Source organism: Bufo gargarizans, chromosome 8 (genome assembly GCF_014858855.1).
Source record: "Bufo gargarizans isolate SCDJY-AF-19 chromosome 8, ASM1485885v1, whole genome shotgun sequence".
NCBI classification, from domain to species: Eukaryota; Metazoa; Chordata; class Amphibia; order Anura; family Bufonidae; genus Bufo; species Bufo gargarizans.
The window spans coordinates 30908678-30931093 of record NC_058087.1 but is presented as its reverse complement, the minus strand read 5'-3'; the positions used below and the strand labels follow the sequence as shown (position 1 = coordinate 30931093).

The following is a 22416-nucleotide window of genomic DNA, read 5'->3' as shown; positions in this document are numbered from 1 at the left end:
GAGTGCCCACTCCGGAAACAACGTGGCTTGAGAAGTTGCTACACTTAAAATCCCCCCCTAGTAAAATAATATCTAAGCTATATCTGGCTCTTAATATCCAGCCTTCTATGGGAGTCCCACAGTATCTGAAAACCTGGGCATCTGAGCTCAACTTAGAATTTTCGGAAACAGACATACTACGCATACATGCTCATTCTCACGGGTTCTCAAGGTGTGTGAAAGTGCAAGAGCACTCATACAAAGTGATGACCCAGTGGTATCAGACCCCCAAACAATTGTTTGTGAAAGGTCTTAGTCAGTCTGACACGTGCTGGAGGTGTAAGGAGGCGTCGGGGACACAAACACACATATTCTGGTCCTGTCCAAAGCTCCGCCAGTATTGGGACGGGGTAGCGGCTATGATAAATAAGGTACTGAATGCTTGTGTGCAGCTATCGCCTGAACTGGTGCTTCTCTGGCTCCCCACGCCGACCTTCACACCTTCCAAAAGGAGCTTAGCAACGCATTTGATACAGGCAGCAAGGCTACTCATACCACAGAGATGGCTCAGCGAAGACTCACCGACACTCTCACATTGGGAGCAGAAAGTAGATCAGCTATGCAGATTGGAGGAGCTGGCGGGGTGGGAGGCCAGACAACACGAGAAGTTTCTGAAAGTTTGGGGACCATGGTTGTCATTTCGTAACAATAGAGTGGGTGGCACAGACTCACCGAGCATTAGTGGGGCAAGTTAACCTGACATAACCTGACATAACCTGTGTTCCCCTGTGGTCTCACCGCTATGCCAATCGACATCGATTACGCCTGCTAGTACAAGGTTTAGATCGGAATACTTGAACGAGAAGCGTCATTATTATGCGTGTACAGGAGGGCCTCATTTGGGGCCTGCACACCCCGTTTCCCCCCCCCCCCCCCCTCCTTCCCTATCCTAGTTTGGGTTTAGACCTGCCTAAGGTTGTTCTTAGTTAGCTGACATAGGGACGGATATGATCTGCACAACCTACACTTAGCAGATATCTATTGAATAAAGTTTTTTCTGCGCCTTTTGCACAGTCAGTCCTTCATTTGATAGCACTAGGTGGTATCTTACAATGTATAATATAGCTTTACAAAGATTTGCGGGTTTTCACCAGAACTGTAAACTTCCAGATGATATACTCAGTGTACATTGTCATGTGTTCACATGTATATGTTGCATTCATCTGCTTTGTATATGCATTCATGTGAGTTGCTGCTGCCTTGTATGTGCAGAGGTGGTGAGGGGGCGGATCCCTCCACCCGTTTTTGTTATTGCTCAATAAAAAGAAATTTGACAAAGAATATAACTACTATAATACTGCTCCTATGTACAAGAATATAACTACTATAATACTGCTCCTATGTACAAGAATATAACTACTATAATACTGCCTCCTATGTACAAGAATATAACTACTATAATACTGCCTCCTATGTACAAGAATATAACTACTATAATACTGCCTCCTATGTACAAGAATATAACTACTATAATACTGCCTCCTATGTACAAGAATATAACTACTATAATACTGCCTCCTATGTACAAGAATATAACTGCTATAATACTGCCCCTATGTACAAGAATATAACTACTATAATACTGCTCCTATGTACAAGAATATAACTACTATAATACTGCCTCCTATGTACAAGAATATAACTACTATAATACTGCTCCTATGTACAAGAATATAACTGCTATAATACTGCCTCCTATGTACAAGAATATAACTGCTATAATACTGCTCCTATGTACAAGAATATAACTACTATAATACTGCCCCAGGATGTAACCAGATATCACTGTTATTCCCTCACATTACAGCTGTCACTGTGCAGTATTATATAATAGCTTCTTGACGTCACTGCTCACCACCATCCTGTATGGTCAATTGTGCCCCCAGACCCTGTTACCTGGGTAACCATCAGCACCCGGTATTTTCAGGCCTGTGGACATCTCCGCTCTAAGCCTCGGGGTTTCTGTAATTCCAGTTCTGGTTGAGGGTACGGTCCAATACCTCCTCAGAACACTGTCTGCTTATACTCGGTAAACCATACCTCCGGCGGAGCTCTGTAACCGGAGGAGACAAAGATTTTGGAACGCAACCGGAAAACCTCAGTGGAACGCAAAGGAAGTAGCTAATACCTTCTGACAAGCGTCTCCTAGCTTTCAGAGAGGCCTGGAACGCAGACGATAAAGCTAAATGAGGCGTGGAACGCACAAAGCAGGAAGTGGCGCGCACATGCTTGATAGAATGTAGAGCAGAGGAAAAGCTGTGACCTCTGGAGCCAGTGGAGGCTTCCTGTGATCCTGAAACAGGTTATTCTGCGTCATGTGTGCGATATTCTGTATCCATACTGTACCTAGTGTATATAGATATACATACTGATATAACAGATGGGAGGGTGTGCAGTCATTTTATGTGCTGTTTAAATGGAACCTGTCAGCAGTAAATGCAGCGCAATCTGAAGGAGCTGAGCAGATGATGGAGAGTTTTTTTGAGAAAAGATAATGCATAATTAGTATTTTTTTTCTAGAAAAATCCTCCTAAGTCTGGGCTTAGGAGTCATGGGGGCGGTCCTATCAGTGATTGACAACCCTCCCTGCATGCAGAATTATATAATCTGCTCAGCTCCTCCTGCTCTATAACCTGCAGATTGCATTGCACATTCATGGACAGTTCCTTTTATTGTCTTCTCATTATTGTAAAATATTCATTATTTCTATTGTTTACATTATTGTTTCTATTTTCTAGATGATCCGGTCAATGCAGCAACTTTTTAAAGTGAACCTGTCATCAGACTTTGCCCGTGTGCCTCGTTTCATGACCTCGCTGCTCACCTCAGACGGTTTCCATTACTTTATTTTAGTATAAAGTCTTAAATTCACATTTTGGAAAAGCTTCCAACTAGACCGAAATGTCTACCCTGGAGTCGCTGGGGCGGCTCCTTGCAATTACAGAGCCATGGAGTCACCTCCATCCCTGACAACCCTTTGGCTCATCCACGTCATCGCCAGCGCCTCTAAAATCTTGTGGATACGAGTTATCCCTTAATGCCCCTAGCTTGTCTTGACGCGCACCCTGCTATGAGCCCAAATTAGGGCTCGTTCACACGACCGTATGGCTTTTTCAGTGTTTCGCGGGCCGTTTTTTACTGATCCGTTTTTTGTCTCCGTTCATGTTCTGTTTTTCCGTATGGCATATACAGTATACAGTAATTACATAGAAAAAATTGGGCTGGGCATAACATTTTTAATAGTTCCGCAAAAACTGAACAGATATGGAAGACCTATACGGATGCATTTCCATATGTGTTCCGTTTTTTTGCAGACCCATTGACTTGAATGGAGCCACGGAACGTGATTTGCGGGCGATAATAGGACATGATCTATCTTTTAACGGAACAGTAAATATGGAAACGGAATGTATACGGAACACATTCCACTTTTTTTACGGAACCATTGAAATGAATGGTTCCGTATACGGACCAGAAAAAACGGCCCGTAAACGAAAAAAAAAAAACCTGTTGTGTGAAAGAGGCCTTAGGGCTCGTTCACACCAACTTTTTAGCGTTACGTATACAAGCCTTTTTTTGCGTTACGTATGTAGTCCGTATACAGAACTATTCATTTCAATGGTTCCGCCAAAAAAACTGGAATGTACTCCGTATGCATTTCGTTTAAGTTTTTTCCGTTCAAGGATAGAACATGTCCTATTATTGCCCGCAAATCACGTTCCGTGGCTCCATTCAAGTCAATGGGTCCGCAAAATATACGGAACACATACGGAATGTACACCGTATGTCTTCCGTACCCGCCCAATTTTTTCTATGTAATTACTCTATACTGTATATGCCATACGGAAAAAAGGAATGGAACGGGAAACACTATGGAAACAAAAAACGGATCCGTTAAAAACGGCCCGCAAAACGCTGAAAAAACCATACAGTCGTGTGAACGAGCCCTTAGTGTTATACTTCAGGCCCATTCAGACTGAGGTTTTTTAAGCTGCACATTTCTGCCTCAAAATCAGCTCCAAAAAAGTGCCTCGAAAACAGCCTCCCATTCATTGCAGTGGGACGCAGCAGAAGCAGCAAATCCCATCTTGGGGCAGAATCTGCGCTGAATCTCCCATTGAAATGATTTGGAAGCATCAAAAAGAAAACCTCTCCACATGTGTCGGCTTGTTTTTGTGCAGTTAACGCGCATCTTTTTGCGCAGGTCCACGCCGGAAAGCACAAGCTAAAAATGCAGTTTTGTGTTGAACACTCATCGGTTAATAATATTGTGCAGAAAAACCTCATTGAAAAAAAGGCGCTGAATTTTGTAGGTGGATTTTCACGATCAGTCGTGTGAACATGCTCTTAGACTGGCTGATGGCTTTAAAGGGAACCTGTCACCGGGATTTTGGCCATAGAGCTGAGGACATGGGTTGCTAGATGGCCGCTAGCACATCCACAATACCCAGTCCCCATAGCTCTGTGTGCTTTTATTGTGTAAAAAAAAAAGATTTGATAGATATGCAAATTACCCTGAGATGAGTCCTGTCCCTGACTCATCTCACATACAGGACTCATCTCAGGTTAATTTGCATATCTATCAAAGCAGTTTTTCTACACAATAAAAGCACACAGAGCTATAGGGACTGGGTATTGCGGATGTGCTAGCGGCGATCTAGCAACCCATGTCCTCAGCTCTATACACAAAATCCCAGTGACAGGTTCCCTTTAAGGAATCCGTTCTCTTGCCCACGATGCTGCTGTGTCTCCTTCACCCGCCCTGTGAGGCTACCCGCCGGTTCTGGCGCATGCGCTGTGAGTTTTTGAAGCAGAGCTGCCAGGACAAGCGAGGGGCATTAGGAGCTGCCGCACATGCGTGACATTTCAGAGGCGCTCGTGATGCCTCGGTCAAGCAAGTGGGATGCCAGTCAGAGCTGGAGCTGTGCGATTCCATGGCTCGGCCTTTGGAAGGAGATGCCCCCTTGACTTCGGTTAAGGCATTTCGATCAAGTCAGCAACTTTTTTAAGATGTGATTTTTACAAAACGCCTCTGAAGACGAGGAATGGAAGACGTCCGAGGTGAGCAGCTGAGGCATGTCGTCAGTTAGGCTACTTTCACATCTGCGGTCCGGATGCCATTTCTGGCAGACTATGCCAGGAATTGGCCGTACACAAGCCGCAGAGTGCAGTGGTTTGTGCCTGGCTGATTTGTAATATTTTTTATTTTTTCTAGAATGCGGCCAGATCTCCGCCGGATTACGTTCTACTCACCGCCCTCATTAAGTATACCAGTTGCTTCCAGCATTGCCGGATCCGGAGAATTCCGTCAGGCTGTTCTCTACTGGAATACATGCGGCAGATGTGAAAGTAGCCTTACATAGAAAAGAATTAGAGATTTTCCTAAGTCATGACGTAAAGTCATGATTTTATTAAAGACACGGAGGCGAGTATTTGCTTAACTCTTTCTTTACTGAAATATAGCAGCAAAGACAATTGAAGAAAAAAACCATAAGAATATCCATGGTAACAGCTCCACCCCTTCTACCCCTATATAAGGGACATCACTGGCTGGACACTTCCTCTTTCTTTGCAGTCTTCAACGGCGAAAACTGGACTCTGGAACGGACAGCAACAACCGGAACAGCAGCCGTAGAACAGTCAAACAGAACCTCTGGAAGGTGAACATCAGACGATGGATGATCAAAGTGCATCAACCTGGAGGGAAGAAAAACAAACATCATGGCAGCAACTCACCCAACTGCATGGCTTCCGAACAAGCACAACAGCCCAAGTACTTCACATGCCGTAACAGACAGATAAATAATATGGAACAGTATAAAGACTCTAAAAACCCAGCAGGGAGGGTGAAACAGCAATGGGCGGGAAATACTCGCCTCCGTGTCTTTAATAAAATCATGACTTTACGTCATGACTTAGGAAAATCTCTAATTTTATTACAAGACACGGAGGCTCATATTTGCAAGTTTAAAGCTGGGCAATAACTGAAGCAAACACGTGAGGATCTGGCCTGAAATAAAATTCCCGAAAGGTAGAGACTCGGGACCAATCTGCCAACCGCATGACATCCTCCAAACGGGCACCAGCCACCGACAAAGAAGTAGCCGCTGCTCCCCGCACCGAATGCGCGGTGAAAATGGAAGTATCAACACCAGAGAGGGAAAGGATCCACTTAACCCAACGGGAAAGCGTAACACTGGTAACCGGGGAAAAAGGGCGACGAAAAGAGATGAACAACTGCGGGGCATCCCGAGAGCGAAAAGCTACGGTGCGAGACTCGTACTCCCGCAAACAAGCCACGGGGCACAGCTGCAGAGAAGAAGGAAAAGACGGGTAAGTAACCGACTTGATACCCGTCTTAGTGCGACGGGATATATTGAACAGTACCCCATGAGGCGTAAAATATCGTGCGTCAATATCTAAAGCTCGTACGTCCGAGACGCGCTTACAAGATACTAAACAAAGAAGGGTCACCAACTTGGCAGATAACTGCCGAAGAGACAGCAATGAATTGACGGGCCAACCCTCCAGAAACCGGAGAACCGTCGCCACGTCCCAAGTGGTAGAAAAACGCGGCCTAGGAGGACGCGACAATCGAGACCCCCGCAACAGACGACAGATCAACGGGTGCTGACCAGCGGGGCAACCATCAAAACCGGAATGTCTAGCAGAAATCGCCGAGCGGTAGACGTTCAGGGTACGGTAAGCTTTACCCGCCTCAAAGAGAGAAGTGAGGAACTGAAGAACCGCGACTACAGGGGCGTGAACGGGATCCAAGTCCCGTGGATCGCACCAACGAACCCAGACGTCCCAAGCCGCCTGGTAGGCTCGCCTAGTGCCTGGAGCCCAAGCCGACTCCAACAGTTGTCTGGTTGCTGTGGAAAACTCAGAGGAATCCCAGGGCCCCCTGAAACCCGGCAAGCTAGAAGCTGTAGAGAGCCGTCTAGCAGAAGAGGGTGAAGGCGACCAAAAGGGTCGAGCAAAAGCTGTGGAAACGACGGTAGGAGTCGAGGCTCCTCCGCAAGAAGATGCAGCAACTGAGGAAACCACGATTGTGTTTGCCAGAAGGGAACCACAAGGACCAACTGAGCCATCTGGCGACGGACCTGGGCGAGTACCCGAGGGATGAGAGCGAACGGAGGAAAGGCATAATGGAGCGGACCCCCCCAGTTCTGGAGGAAAGCATCCACGGCCTCTGCCTGAGGATCCGGACGCCAACTGAAGTACCTGGGCAGTTGCGTGTTCAGGCGAGACGCAAACAGATCGATGCAACATGGGCCCCAAAGAGACACAATATCTCGGAAGACCCCCGGATCCAACCTCCAGTCGCTGGAGTCCGAAATGCAACGAGAACTCCAGTCGGCCAATGTGTTGTGGAGTCCAGGAATGTACTCCGCCACCACCGAAATTCCCCTGGAAAGACAAAACTCCCAAAAATCTTTGGCCAGATAGGCCAAAACCCTGGACCGTGTTCCCCCCAGGCAATTCACATAACGGACCGCAGAGACGTTGTCCATACGAAGGCGAATACACGCCCGTACGGACCCCTGGGCAAAGCTGCGGATCGCGAAAGAACCCGCTAAGAGTTCGAGGGCATTGATGTGAAGATGAGTCTCCTCTGGAGACCATGCTCCACCTGTGGATACTCCCTGACAGTGTGCTCCCCACCCCCTCAGACTGGCATCTGACTCGATGACCAGATCTGGAAGAGGACCGAATATCGCTCGACCATTCCATACCGACAAGTTGTGTATCCACCACGTCAATTCGTCCCTGGTCTCCGTGTCCAAGACAAGAGTGTCTGAATAAGAGGCCCCTGCCCGAAGGTGAGCAATCTTCAGCCTCTGTAGAGCCCGATAATGAAGAGGGGCAGGGAATATCGCCTGAATGGAGGAAGTGAGGAGACCGATCAGTCGAGCAAGGTGACGGAGAGATAACTGAGGAAGCAAGAGAGCATGCCGAATCTCCTTGCGTATTGATTTGACCTTGGCTAAGGGGAGACTGAGGGACTGATCCAAAGAGTTCACGGAGAAACCGAGAAACTCCACCGAGGTGTCCGGGACCAGACATGATTCTTCTAAGTTGAGAACAAAACCCAGCCCCTGAAGCAGGGACTTGGCCATCTCTAAATGATACAATAGAAGGGAAGGCTTCTGGGCCATGATCAGGATGTCGTCCAAATAAATAATTAGACGCACCCCTCTCGCCCTGAGCCAAGCCACTACCGGCTTCATGATCTTCGTAAAGCACCACGGGGCGGATGACAGGCCAAACGGGAGGCACGTAAACCGCCAAGTTTGTCCGTTCCATAAGAATTGCAGGAGATCTCGAGATGGAGGAGCTACTGGGACCGTTAAATACGCATCCTTCAGATCCAGTTTGACAAACCAGTCTCCCGGCAAAAGCATATCCCGGAGCAGATGGATGCCCTCCATCTTGAAATGCCTGTAGCGAACGAAGACATTGAGATGTTTGAGATTTATGACCGGCCGAAACTGGCCGCCTTTCTTTTGTACCAGGAAGATACTGCTCAAAACCCCTGAGAAGGGATGGGGAGACAATTCTATGGCCCCTTTGAATAGAAGGGATGACAGTTCTGAATCCAGGAGCGACTGGTCCGAGGTCGGACCCCCCCAAACAGCGGGAAGGCCCTGAGGGGTGGATACTAGCTCGATGGTAAAACCCCGGACCGTAGACAGGACCCACTGGTCTGAGGTGATTCCTGACCACACATGGAAAAAGTGACGGAGTCTTCCCCCAACCTGCTGGGAACTCAGGGGTGGCACACAAGGAGGACTTACCATATGGGCGCCTTGAGCCCGGAGTGCCACGGAAACCTCTGGAACGGGAAGGACCTCCGCGGGACGGAAAGAAGGTGGGTTGGTACCTGGAGTCCTGCAGCGACTGTCGATAAGTATAGGAGCCACGGCCCGTGCCTTTAGGCTGAAAGTTGGAGCGGCCGGACAATCGGCCCCTAGGATTGCCGGCCCTGGAGGAAAAACGCGCCTGAAAGACGCGGCGCATGGAGCTCTGCGCTTTATCAAGGGCCGTAAAGGCGCCAACATACTTCCCCAACTCTTTTATGAAGGGGTCCCCAAACAATAGGCCTTGCGCCTCTTTCCCGGATTCAGTCAGGGATAAATTTGCCAATTTAGGCTCGATTTTCATTAAAATGGCCTTTCTTCTTTCAATGGCTATTGAAGTATTAACATTGCCAGCTAGGCAAATTGCTCTTTGGGCCCAACCGCTCAGATCCTCAGGATCTACCTGGGTGCCCGCTGCCTTAGCAGATTCGGCTAGGTCAAAAATTTTGGCCAGCGGACCTGTCATATCCAGTAATTTATCCTGACAGGCCTTTACGCGGGTTGAACCCCGTTTTGGCTAGAAATTGCACCACTTTTGGGTCCACACTAGGTGTCTCACAAATTTTGTGGGGGATCAGGGGACGTGGGCACTCCGCCCGAAGCTTACTGCGAGCTTCCTTGGAGAGGGGAGTACGAATCCTTGCTTCCAAGTATTGCGCCACATGAGTGGCGGGAAGCCATTCTGAGGACCTAGGATGGTGTAACTGGTCCGGATTAAATAGGGGATCGCCCATGGGATCCAGAATAATGTCCTTGCCGGACTCTAAAGGGTCTGTATCGGTCCCCGCTGATTTAGACGGGTCCTCCTCAATAGCAGGATCCACTGCCACATCATGTAAATTATCATCCCCAGAGTAAAGGGGGTAATCATCATATGCCTCCTCAACGGACTCTGCGTCCGAATCAGATACCTGCTCCGGTAAGGACCGGGCGGTCTTCCATGCACGTGCCCTTTCTGCCGGGCGTGAATTAGCTCTTTTGCGCGATTTAACTGCGCATTCATTGGATGGGCCAGAACCCACATTCACATTTGTTCTGGAGGCAGGAGGGGGCATAACGGGGTTAGTTTGAGCCCTTAGGGCCTGGGATATAGTGTGTGATAAGGACTCTGAAACTGTCCCCATAGCAGCAACTATTGCATCTGAAATAGACTGCTGGAGATTAGCAGCCTGCAATTCATGAACAGGGGCATCATTAACCCTATGAGGGGGGGAAGGTGAAACCTGACTGGTTCGTCTCACCTGTACAGAGCTGGCCGGGGACACAGGGACCATAGACATTATGCAATATATACCTGAGGAGTAGGTCACCCCACCAGATAGAATAATAAGAGAAAACGCTGGCACAGAGAGCAGGAACCGACGAGCGATGCGGACAGCGCACTGCAATACAGTGAGCCGACGAGGAGCGCAGGGGTAAGACTCCTCCCCTTGCCAGAGAGAGACCAATGAGAAGACAGGGAGGAGAAAGATGGCGCCCGAGAATCTCGCCCAGAAACGCGAGATCTCGGCGTCTGAGGGGAAAAAATCAAAGATGGCGCCTGAGAATCCCGTCCGACGAGATCTGAGACGCCGAAGCCCGGGAAAACAGCGCGGGAAGGCACAGGTAAGGAGAGGGAACAATGGAAATTAAAATGGCCGAAATATGACTAAGGGCTAAGGAAAAAACGGCACCGAACAGCCGGAGACCGACCCGGTGCCACAGGGGTGAAACGGAGGGGACCGCAAGCGGTACAATTAACCCCTACAAGGCGAGACAGACCGACAGGGTCCACAATAAGGAAATGGCCCTGAAGATAGCACTAGGACCCCTGTTCCCAAAGGAACTGGGGTAATGGATATAATCCAAACACAATCTCCCAAAGGGGTACCCCTCAGAAACTAAAAAGGAGAAATCAATAAGACAAATATCATGAAATAAATTTTAGACCACTTATCTGAGCTGGAGCAGCAAAGAAAGAGGAAGTGTCCAGCCAGTGATGTCCCTTATATAGGGGTAGAAGGGGTGGAGCTGTTACCATGGATATTCTTATGGTTTTTTTCTTCAATTGTCTTTGCTGCTATATTTCAGTAAAGAAAGAGTTAAGCAAATATGAGCCTCCGTGTCTTGTAATAAAATCTAATGACAGGTTCCCTTTAATGGGGTTTTCTGGAAGTTTAAAGGGGTTATCCAGCCCCTAAAATGCTGCACCATTCGCCCTGGCCCCTCACACACAATATACTTACCTTACTCTATGGCACCCTCGTCGCTCCTGGTCTCTGCATGGCCGCCGCTGCTTCTCTCCGTGTGCGGATGAAAACATCCGGTGTTGGGGGAAGGGGGTGCAGCCAGCGACGGGGACAAGCCTCTGTAGCATCGCGGGTGACGCTAGGGAGACTCGTCCCCATCGCCGCCTTTACCCCCCCCCCCCACACGGGGAGAAGCAGTTGTGGCCGTGCAGGTGCCAGGGAGCAAGGTAAGTATATTGTGTGTGAGCGGCCCGGGCGTATGGTGCAGCATTTCAATAAATTGAAAATATATATATCATTTATTTCCAGCTGCACTTTATCTTTGGCTCAATGATGACATCATCCAATCGCTGCCTCGTATCACTGCGCTCTACAGTGATTGGGTGACACGATCATATGGCGGTATTCTACGATGGACCCAATGGCACTGGAGTCTTAGCAACATACAGAACCTGCGGGGGGAACAGAAAATAACTGTTATGCATTTAGTTGTATTTCTGCCACCCTGACACTGACCAGGCTCTCCCTCTCTCCTGACAGAATGTCTCAGAGGAGATAACCACCCCAGTGAATTCCAACACCTGTCAAAATGCCGTTTTCGGACTTCCTGACGGCCCTGAAGGACAACCCTTACTTTGGGGCAGGATTCGGTCTGGTTGGTGTGGGCACAGCCTTGGCATTGGCCCGTAAGAGTGCCCAGCTAGGAATGGTGGCCTTCAGAAGACATTACATGATTACGCTGGAGGTCCCTAGTAAAGACAAGAGCTACCAATGGCTGCTCAGCTGGATCTCCCATCACGCCAAACGTACTCAGCATCTGAGCGTAGAGACGTCGTATCTGCAGCACGAGAGCGGCCGGATCAGCACGAAGTTTGACTTTGTGCCTAGTCCTGGAAATCACTTTATTTGGTAAGTGTCCCCCCCCCCCCACCCCCCCGACTCATCTCTTAGGATTTCATTTCCGCCTAAAATTAAGAGGATGTGTAAAAAGTTGTGTTCAGATGTCCCTCAGTTGGAGGTGAACAATATGCCCATCTTGACCCATGTTGACGGATTGCCACCCAGCTTTTCCAGCCACCTGATGGATGGATCTGCTTTATGGGTGAGAACCCAGGAGGCCAATCTAATCTGTCCAAGGCCTCATTCACACAAACGTATTTTCATTCCGTGTCCGTTTCCGTTTTTTTGCGGACTGTATACGGAACCATTCATTTCAGTGGGTCCTCAAAAAAAACAAAAACGGAAGGAACTCCATGTGCATTCCGTTTCCGTATGTCCGTATTTCTGTTCTGCATAAAAATAGAACATGTTCTATTATTGTCCGCATTACGGACAAGGATAGGACTGTTCTATTAGGGGCCAACTGTTCAGTTCCGCAAAATACATACGGTCTTGTGCATGAGGCCTAATACTGATTGTATTCCTGCTTGCTGTTCAATTCACTTTTTTTGCAACTTGGCAGAAGAGGAAGATTCAGGGACTTATATGTATGTTTACTTTTTTATATTAGGGATAAATGATCAATCTGTCACCTTAATCTTTACACACAGGATTTTTCTCACATGTCCATGTGATGTATTAAACCTTATCTTTTTTTTTTCTCAAGGTATCGAAACAAGTGGATTCGCATAGAGAGAAATCGTGAGAAACAGATGATTGACCTACACACTGGAACCCCCTGGGAGTCTGTCACTTTCACTGCAATTGGGACAAATCGTGACATTTTCTTCAACATTTTGCAAGAAGGTATAACCAAGAGCGTCTAGTATAATATGTCTATAATTGTGCCTCTATGTACAAGAATATAACTACTATAATACTGCTCTTATGTACAAGAATATATCTACTATAATACTGTTCCTATGTACAAGAATATAACTACTATAATACTGCTCCTATGTACAAGAATATAACTACTATAATACTGCTCCTATGTACAAGAATATAACTACTATAATACTGCCTCCTATGTACAAGAATATAACTACTATAATACTGCTCCTATGTACAAGAATATACCTACTATAATACTGCTCCTATGTACAAGAATATACCTACTATAATACTGCTCCTATGTACAAGAATATAACTACTATAATACTGCTCCTATGTACAAGAATATAACTACTATAATACTGCCTCCTATATACAAGAATATAACTACTATAATACTGCTCATATGTACAAGAATATAACTACTATAATACTGCTCCTATGTACAAGAATATAACTACTATAATACTGCTCCTATGTACAAGACTATAACTACTATAATACTACCTCCTATGTACAAGAATATAACTACTATAATACTGCCTCATATGTACAAGAATATAACTACTATAATACTGCCTCATATGTACAAGAATATAACTACTATAATACTGCCTCCTATGTACAAGAATATAACTACTATAATACTGCTCATATGTACAAGAATATAACTACTATAATACTGCCTCCTATATACAAGAATATAACTACTATAATACTGCCTCCTATATACAAGAATATAACTACTATAATACTGCTCCTATGTGCAAGAATATAACTACTATAATACTGCCTCCTATGTACAGGAATATAACTACTATAATACTGCTTCCTATGTACAAGAATATAGCTACTATAATACTGCTCCTATGTACAAGAATATAACTACTATAATACTGCCTCCTATGTACAGGAATATAACTACTATAATACTGCCTCCTATGTGCAGGAATATAACTACTATAATACTGCTCCTATGTACAGGAATATAACTACTATAATACTGCCTTCTATGTACAGGAATATACCGTATTTTTCGCTTTATAAGACGCACTTTTTTCCCCCCAAAAGTGGGGGGAAAATGGCCGTGCGTCTTATAAAGCGAATACTTCGCTGGCCGCTATGCTGCACAGCGCGGCCAGCGAAGTATCAGTGACAGTGTGGAGGGAGGAGGCGGAGACACTCATGGCGGGGCCCGGTGCAGTGACTCTACTCTAATACACCGGGCCCCGCAACTGTTAAACATTCAATCTGATCTATATCTAATAGTATATGCTCTGTACGGCTCTTACTGTAGTACCGTAAGTATAGCGCAGACCGGCATCTCCATCGGTCATGCGCCGCTTGCCGCACCTCCTTCCTCATGCGCCGTCTGCTCCAGCTCCCTCTGTCATGCGCCGCCTGCCCCAGCTCCCTCTGTCATGCGCCGCCTGCCCCAGCTCCCTCTGTCATGCGCCGCCTGCCCCAGCTCCCTCTGTCATGCGCCGCCTGCCCCAGCTCCCTCTGTCATGCGCCGCCTGCCCCAGCTCCCTCTGTCATGCGCCGCCTGCCCCAGCTCCCTCTGTCATGCGCCGCCTGCCCCAGCTCCCTCTGTCATGCGCCGCCTGCCCCAGCCTGTCCATTCATAAAGTGAGATAAGCAGGCAGGCGGCGCATGACAGAGGGAGCTGGGGCAGGCGGCGCATGACAGAGGGAGCTGGGGCAGGCGGCGCATGACAGAGCGGAGGCCTGACAGGGGGGCAGGCGGAGCATGACAGAGGGAGCTGGGGCAGGCGGCGCATGACAGAGGGAGCTGGGGCAGGCGGCGCATGACAGAGGGAGCTGGGGCAGGCGGCGCATGACAGAGGGAGCTGGGGCAGGCGGCGCATGACAGAGGGAGCTGGGGCAGGCGGCGCATGAGGAGGGAGCTGCGGCAGGTGGCGCATGACCGATGGAGATGCCGGTCTGCGCTATACTTACGGTACTACATTAAGAGCCGTACAGAGCATATACTATTAGATATATATCAGATTGAATGTTTAACAGTTGCGGGGCCCGGTGTATTAGAGTAGAGTCACTGCACCGGGCCCCGCCATGAGTGTCTCCGCCTCCTCTCTCCACACTGATGCATCTGATGGGGGATCTGTAGATGACACTTAGGGGGATCTGTGGATGACATAAGTGTTATCCACAGATCCCCCCTCAGTGTCATGCACAGATCCCCCCTCAGTGTAATCCACAGATCCCCCATAACAGTGCGTCATCCACAGATCCCCCCATAACAGTGCGTCATCCACAGATCCCCCCATAACAGTGCGTCATCCACAGATCCCCCCATAACAGTGCGTCATCCACAGATCCCCCCATAACAGTGCGTCATCCACAGATCCCCCCATAACAGTGCGTCATCCACAGATCCCCCCATAACAGTGCGTCATCCACAGATCCCCCCATAACAGTGCGTCATCCACAGATCCCCCCATAACAGTGCGTCATCCACAGATCCCCCCATAACAGTGCGTCATCCACAGATCCCCCCATAACAGTGCGTCATCCACAGATCCCCCCATAACAGTGCGTCATCCACAGATCCCCATAACAGTGCGTCATCCCCAGACCACCTTTAGTTCAAAAGCTACCAAAAGCACACCTTTTGGTTCAAAATATTTTTTCCTTATTTTCCTCCTCAAAAACCTAGGTGCGTCTTATCAGGTGCGTCTTATAAAGCGAAAAATACGGTAACTACTATAATACTGCCTCCTATGTACAGGAATATAACTACTATAATACTGCCTCCTATGTACAAGAATATAACTACTATAATACTGCTCCTATGTACAAGAATATAACTACTATAATACTGCTCCTATGTACAAGAATATAACTACTATAATACTGCTCCTATGTACAAGAATATAACTACTATAATACTGCTCCTATGTACAAGGATATAACTACTATAATACTGCTCCTATGTACAAGAATATAACTACTATAATACTGCCTCCTATGTACAGGAATATAACTACTATAATACTGCTCCTATGTACAGGAATATAACTACTATAATACTGCCTCCTATGTACAAGAATATAACTACTATAATACTGCTCCTATGTACAAGAATATAACTACTATAATACTGCTCCTATGTACAAGAATGTAACTACTATAATACTGCTCCTATGTACAAGAATATAACTACTATAATACTGCTCCTATGTACAAGAATATAACTACTATAATACTGCTCCTATGTACAAGGATATAACTACTATAATACTGCCTCCTATGTACAGGAATATAACTACTATAATACTGCCTCCTATGTACAGGAATATAACTACTATAATACTGCCTCCTATGTACAGGAATATAACTACTATAATACTGCTCATATGTACAAGAATATAACTACTATAATACTGCCTCCCATGTACAAGAATATAACTACTATAATACTGCTCCTATGTACAAGAATATAACTACTATAATACTGCCTCCCATGTACAAGAATATAACTACTATAATACTGCCTCCCATGTACAAGAATATAACTACTATAATACTGCTCCTATGTACAAGAATATAACTACTATAATACTGCCTCCCATGTACAAGAATATAACTACTATAATACTGCTCCTATGTACAAGAATATAACAGCTATATTACTATCCTATATGCAATATTTTGATTCTTTGTATTTTTTTGTTAAATACAGCTCGAGAACTTGCTCTGCGTCAGCAAGAGGGGAAGACGATCATGTACACTGCTCTGGGTGCTGAATGGCGACCATTTGGTTTTCCAAGACGCAGGCGACCCCTGACCTCTGTGGTGCTAGAAGAAGGGATTTCAGATAAGATTGTTCAGGATGTGAAAGGATTTATCGACAATCCCAAGTGGTACAGTGACCGAGGCAAGGTTCTGTGCGGTCGGGGTGACGGTCATTGTATTTCATCTTTGGACTTCTCAGTGATCATTCTGCTTTGTTCCCAGGAATCCCGTATAGAAGAGGATACCTGCTATATGGGCCGCCTGGATGTGGGAAGAGTAGCTTCATGTAAGTAACACTGTGACTATCTGTACGTTGTAGCCAGAGATGTGGGGGACATTTCAATGTTAACTAGGCTGTGCAGCGATTTATATTGATGACCTATCCTCAGGATAGGTCATCAGTACTTCATCGGTGCGACACCCTCGCCGATCAGCTGTTTGATGAGAAGGTGCTGCACCATGCGAGCGCCGCTTCTTGGTCTTCACGGTGTCCGTCATCTCCTGAGGAGCAAGTTCAGTGTAATGAACAGGAAGCGGCACTCGCATGGAGCGCCGCCTCATCTTCAAACAGCTGATCGGCAGGGGTGCCGATCACTAACTGATGACCTATCTCAATACAAATCACTGAACAAACCCTTTAAGAACTTGGTGACTCAAGGGGGTAGCAATTTTAAAGCAAAAATGTAACAAAGCTCATTGACTACTCCCTGGTTCCATCATCTCTGTGTTTTCTCAGTACAGCCCTGGCCGGAGAGCTGGAGTACAGCATCTGTCTAATGAGCCTGAGTGACAACAGCCTCTCCGACGACCGGCTCAATCACCTCCTGAGCGTCGCTCCGCAGCAGAGCATCATTCTCCTAGAGGACGTGGATGCTGCTTTTGTGAGTCGAGACCTGGCCAAAGAGAGTAAGTGTCATATAAATATTATTCTGACGACCTTACTATGTACACACATAGTATGATGTATGGAAGCGAGCAACTGGGTAAATCGTAAATGGTGCCATTAGAAAGTACAACGTGTCCTGCAAAAAATAAGCCCTCATAAGGCTATGTGAATGGAAAAATAAAAAACTCTGGGAAGGCGGGGAGTGAAAAGCCAAAACGCTAAATTAACCTGGTCCTCTAGGGGTTAAATGGGTTGTCCCACAAAAAATATTCTACAGTTTTCAAACCAGCCCCTGGATCTGAATACTTTTGTAATTGCGTGTAATTAAACATTTAGGGGTTAGGGGTCCATTCACACGTTCGCAACTGTTTTGTGGTCCGCATTTTGCGGATCGCACATGGCCGGCACTATAATAGAAATGCCTTTTCTTGTCCGTGTCTGCGGACAAGAATAGGACATGTTCTATTTTTTGACAGGGCCACGGAACGGAAGTGTGGATGCGGGCAGAACATTGTGTGCTGTCCGCATCTTGCGGCCTTATTGAAAATGAATGGGTCCGCACCCGTTCCGCAATTTTGCGGATGTGTGAATGGACCCTTATTTAATTAAATGTATCTTTATAGCGCCACCTGCTGTTTATTCATTTTTCTTATTTCTTTGACCTGCTCACTGAGATGGCTGCACATGCTTAGTTTCATCTTTCAACTGCCTCCTAAGCTGTGTTGGGGAGAGCGTGGACACGCCCCTGAGCTGTGTTGGGGAGAGCGTGGACACGCCCCTGAGCTGTGTTGGGGAGAGCGTGGACACGCCCCTGAGCTGTGTTGGGGAGAGCGTGGACACGCCCCTGAGCTGTGTTGGGGAGAGCGTGGACACGCCCCTGAGCTGTGTTGGGGAGAGCGTGGACACGCCCCTGAGCTGTGTTGGGGAGAGCGTGGACACGCCCCTGAGCTGTGTTGGGGAGAGCGTGGACACGCCCCTGAGCTGTGTTGGGGAGAGCGTGGACACGCCCCTGAGCTGTGTTGGGGAGAGCGTGGACACGCCCCTGAGCTGTGTTGGGGAGAGCGTGGAGAACACTTGAGTTGTCAGCTTGATATAATTGTAGAAGAGCAATGAATGGGGAGATCTCTGGATTCATGTGAGGTACAGGGCTGGTTCTAGCTTTGTTAGAAATTATTAGAGATTATCATGTCCTATATGATGTCTGATTTTCATTTTTGACATTAATCATAGGAAACCCCTTTTAGGTTTCGTAATTGTTTTAGGAGAACCTGTAGAGTTGAAGACGTGATATACCGTGCTCAGCCCCAGAGATCTCCAAAAATATCTGATATCCTAGTTAAAGGGTTTCTGTCACTAGAATTTTCACTATTAGGGCTCGTTCACACGAACGTATTTTGCGTACCATATACGGGCCGTTTTCTGCGTTCCGTATACGGAACCATTGATTTCAGTGGGTCCGCAAAAGATGCGGACAGCACTCTGTGTGCTGTCTGCATCCGTTGCTCCGTTCCGTGGCCCAGCAAATTTGGAGTCCTGTCCTATTCTTGTCCGTTTTGCAGACAAGAATAGGCGTTTCTATAATGAGCCTCCTGTTCAGTTCCAAATATTGTGTAAGTTACACGGGCGGCATCCATTTTTTGCAGATTGGCAATTTGCGTACCGCCAAAAACAGCACAGTCGTGTGAAAAAGCCCCACTGGCTGACATTAGCGACGTGCTAATGTCAGCTGCACCTAAGGCTACTTTCACACTAGCGTTCGGGTGTCCGCTCGTGAGCTCCGTTTGAAGGGGCTCACGAGCGGACCCGAACGCTTCCGTCCAGCCCTGATGCAGTCTGAATGGATGCGGATCCGCTCAGACTGCATCAGTCTGGCGGCGTTCAGCCTCCGCTCCGCTCGCCTCCGCACGGACAGGCGGACAGCTGAACGCTGCTTGCAGCGTTCGGGTGTCCGCCTGGCCGTGCGGAGGCGCGCGGATCCGTCCAGACTTACAATGTAAGTCAATGGGGATGGATCCGTTTGAAGATGCCACAATATGGCTCAATCTTCAAGCGGATCCGTCCCCCATTGACTTTACATTGAAAGTCTGGACGGATCCGTCCGAGGCTATTTTCACACTTAGCTTTTATATGCCAATATAATGCAGACGGATCCGTTCAGAACGGAGCCTCCGCCTGCATTATTATGATCGGATCCGTTCAGAACGGATCCGATCGAACGCTAGTGTGAAAGTAGCCTTAACTCTGCTATTCTTGTAATTATTCATGCCCCCCGTTACTGCAGAATTCTTACTTTTATTATATGCAAATTAGCCTCTAGGAGCGGGGAGGGGGCGTTGCTCCTGCTCCTAGAGGCTCTGTTCTCCCACCTCAATACTCGCCCTCCAAGTCTTGATTGACAGGGCCAGGCAGCGTTTGCATCCTCCTGTGCACTGGGGAAATCTCGCGCAAGCGCGGTGAGGGAAGGATGCTCGCTGGCTGCCAGCTTCCTCATTGTGCCTGCGCCAAATACTGAACGGCGCTGCCTGGCCCTGTCAATCAAGACTTGGAGGGCGTGTATTGAGGTGGGAGAACAGAGCCTCTAGGAGCAACGTCTGTCCCCCCCGCTCCTCGAGGCTAATTTGCATATAATAAAAGTAAGAATTCTGCAGTAACGGGGGCACGAATAATCACTAGGATAGCAGAGTTAGGATAGCAGAGTTAGGTACAGCTGACCCCGCACATCGCTAATCTGAGCCAGTTTAACCCTGGGTTCACACCTGAGCGTTCTGAAAGGAGCGCTCTGTATGCGCGATTGTACGGGCGTTTGCAATCGCGCATACAGAGACAAGCGAACGCCCATTGTCACGCGTTCCCGAAAGTCTATGTACGGGAACGCGCGACAAGACGCCCCAAAGAAGCTCAAGAACTTTTTTGAGCGTAGGGCTGTAAAACGCTCAAGTGTGAACCAGGGCCATAGGGAAGCATTGGTTTTCATGTGTTGAGCGTTTTACAGCGCGTTTGAACGTGCTGTAAAACGCTCAGGTGTGAACCCAGCGTAATAGTGAAAATTCTAGTGACAGAAACCCTTGAAATAAGAGTGTTACACCGCAGTGAAGCAAGATACCGCTTTGGAAAGCCACCAAACCCGTCTAGCTGATCTAAGGTCACCCTTTCACCTTGCAGATCCCACCGCATACCAAGGATTTGGCCGCTTAACCTTCAGCGGGCTGTTAAACGCTCTGGACGGCGTCGCATCCACTGAAGCTCGCATTGTGTTCATGACAACCAATCACATTGACAGGTAGGACAGAGAGGTGTCGGACTGCTCTCAAAAAACAATTTCTGGTTGTATGCGACTGAAGCTTAACTGTGTTTTTTTGAGACTCTGGATAGGTGATCAGTATCTGATCGGTGGGGGTCTGACACCCGGGACTCCCCTCCGATCAGCCGTTTGAGAAGACACCGGCGCTCCTGTAAGAGTCGCGGCCTTCGCACAGCTTTCCCAGTGAAGTCACGTTCATTGGTCACGTGGCCTAGGATCAGCTCAGCCCATAGAAGTGACTGGAGCTGAGTGCGATACAAAGCACAGCCGCTATACAATGTGTGAGCGGGGTGCTTAGTGAGCGGGGTGCTCACAGGAACGCCGGTGCCTTCTCAGACAGCTGATCGGTGGGGGTCCCGGGTGTCACACCCCCACCGATCATATACTGATGACCTATCTCCTGGGAAGGTCATCAGTAGTAAAATCTTGGAAAACCCTTTAATCATTGTATAATGAAAGTTATCTATGTTTCTAATATACCGTTACCCATGATCGAGATTTCTTCTTGCTGTCATTGAATGGAAACATACTTGATTAAAGCCAGAGGGTGAAAACCTGCATGGACCAAATGATTCTCATAACTGAGGGTTTGTTACAATTGTATCCCATGAAGACAATCCTCTGTGAGCTAAACTGATCAGCAGCACAAATCTCCCTCCTGTCTTGGGAGTTTGCTACAACGTGTCCACCTGACTGTCTACACTGGATGCAATTGTAACAAAACCTCAGCTGTTAAAAGAACTAGGCTATTTCTGCACTTTGCTGCTTATATTTTATTTTTTAATACATTTTATTTATTTGCATTATGCTACATTATGCTTTATACTGTAGTCACTCCCAGAGCTGCACTCAGAATTCTGTCACTGCTTGTGAGCCATCAGCCCCCAAATACTTGACTGCATTGCCTTTTGGGATTTGTAGTTGTTTTCCGCATGAGATAGCGTCCATGCCTTACACACTATATATCCTCTACAGCAAACCTGTAAAGACCCTAAACAAGCAGCAGGCCGCTAGAGCATGTGAGGCCCTACCCAGTGAAATTCTGAATGCAGCTTTAGATGTGACTGGAGTGTAAGACCTGAAGCTCTCCATGCTTACATCTCTGTATGGAATTGTAGGTTGGACCCCGCGTTGATCCGTCCCGGCCGCGTTGATGTCAAGCAGTTCATAGGACACTGCACCCGGGGGCAGCTCGCCCAGATGTTTCAGAGGTTTTACCCGGACCAGCCCGGTTCTGCAGCAGAGGAGTTTGCGGACGTGGCCCTCGATGCCTTTGAGAAGATCAGTGCAGCCCAAGTTCAGGGTCATTTTATGATGCACAAAAACGACCCTCAGGCAGCCATTAAGAACATTCACTCTCTGGCTGCATAACAGACCCCTAGAGCGATATTTTAAAGGGGCCGTCTAGTTTTACGTAAATAAGACATAAAACCATATGAGTTCTGCCGCACTCTAAGGCTACTTTCACAGATCCGTCATGGATCTGCACAGACGGATCCGCACCGATAATACAACCGTTCAGAACGGATCCATTTGTATTATCTTTAACATAGCCAAAATGGGGGACGGA

The 22416-nt window shown here is 47.4% G+C and overlaps 2 protein-coding genes across 4 annotated transcripts in view; one reads left to right on the top strand and one right to left on the bottom strand.

Annotated features, from left to right (window-relative positions):
* The window catches only part of ZNF142 (zinc finger protein 142), a 29322-nt gene extending 27180 nt beyond the window's left edge, over positions 1 to 2142 (bottom strand). Inside the window, exon 1 of one of the 3 annotated variants that reach the window (XM_044303633.1) lies at positions 2080 to 2142. The gene's annotated coding sequence lies outside the window, so the exon portion shown is untranslated. Of the gene's footprint in view, positions 1 to 1894 lie in introns of all 3 variants that reach the window. The other 2 variants (XM_044303632.1, XM_044303631.1) reach the window with 2 other exon arrangements.
* A 107-nt stretch (positions 2143 to 2249) lies between these two features.
* Positions 2250 to 22416, top strand: LOC122945675 (mitochondrial chaperone BCS1). Its single transcript, XM_044304817.1, has 8 exons — positions 2250 to 2341; positions 11672 to 12040; positions 12738 to 12877; positions 16607 to 16801; positions 16882 to 16945; positions 17396 to 17565; positions 20708 to 20825; positions 21965 to 22416. Exons 2-8 carry the CDS (start codon positions 11721 to 11723, stop codon positions 22215 to 22217), a joined length of 1260 nt encoding a protein of 419 aa, XP_044160752.1. The 5' UTR covers positions 2250 to 2341; positions 11672 to 11720; the 3' UTR covers positions 22218 to 22416.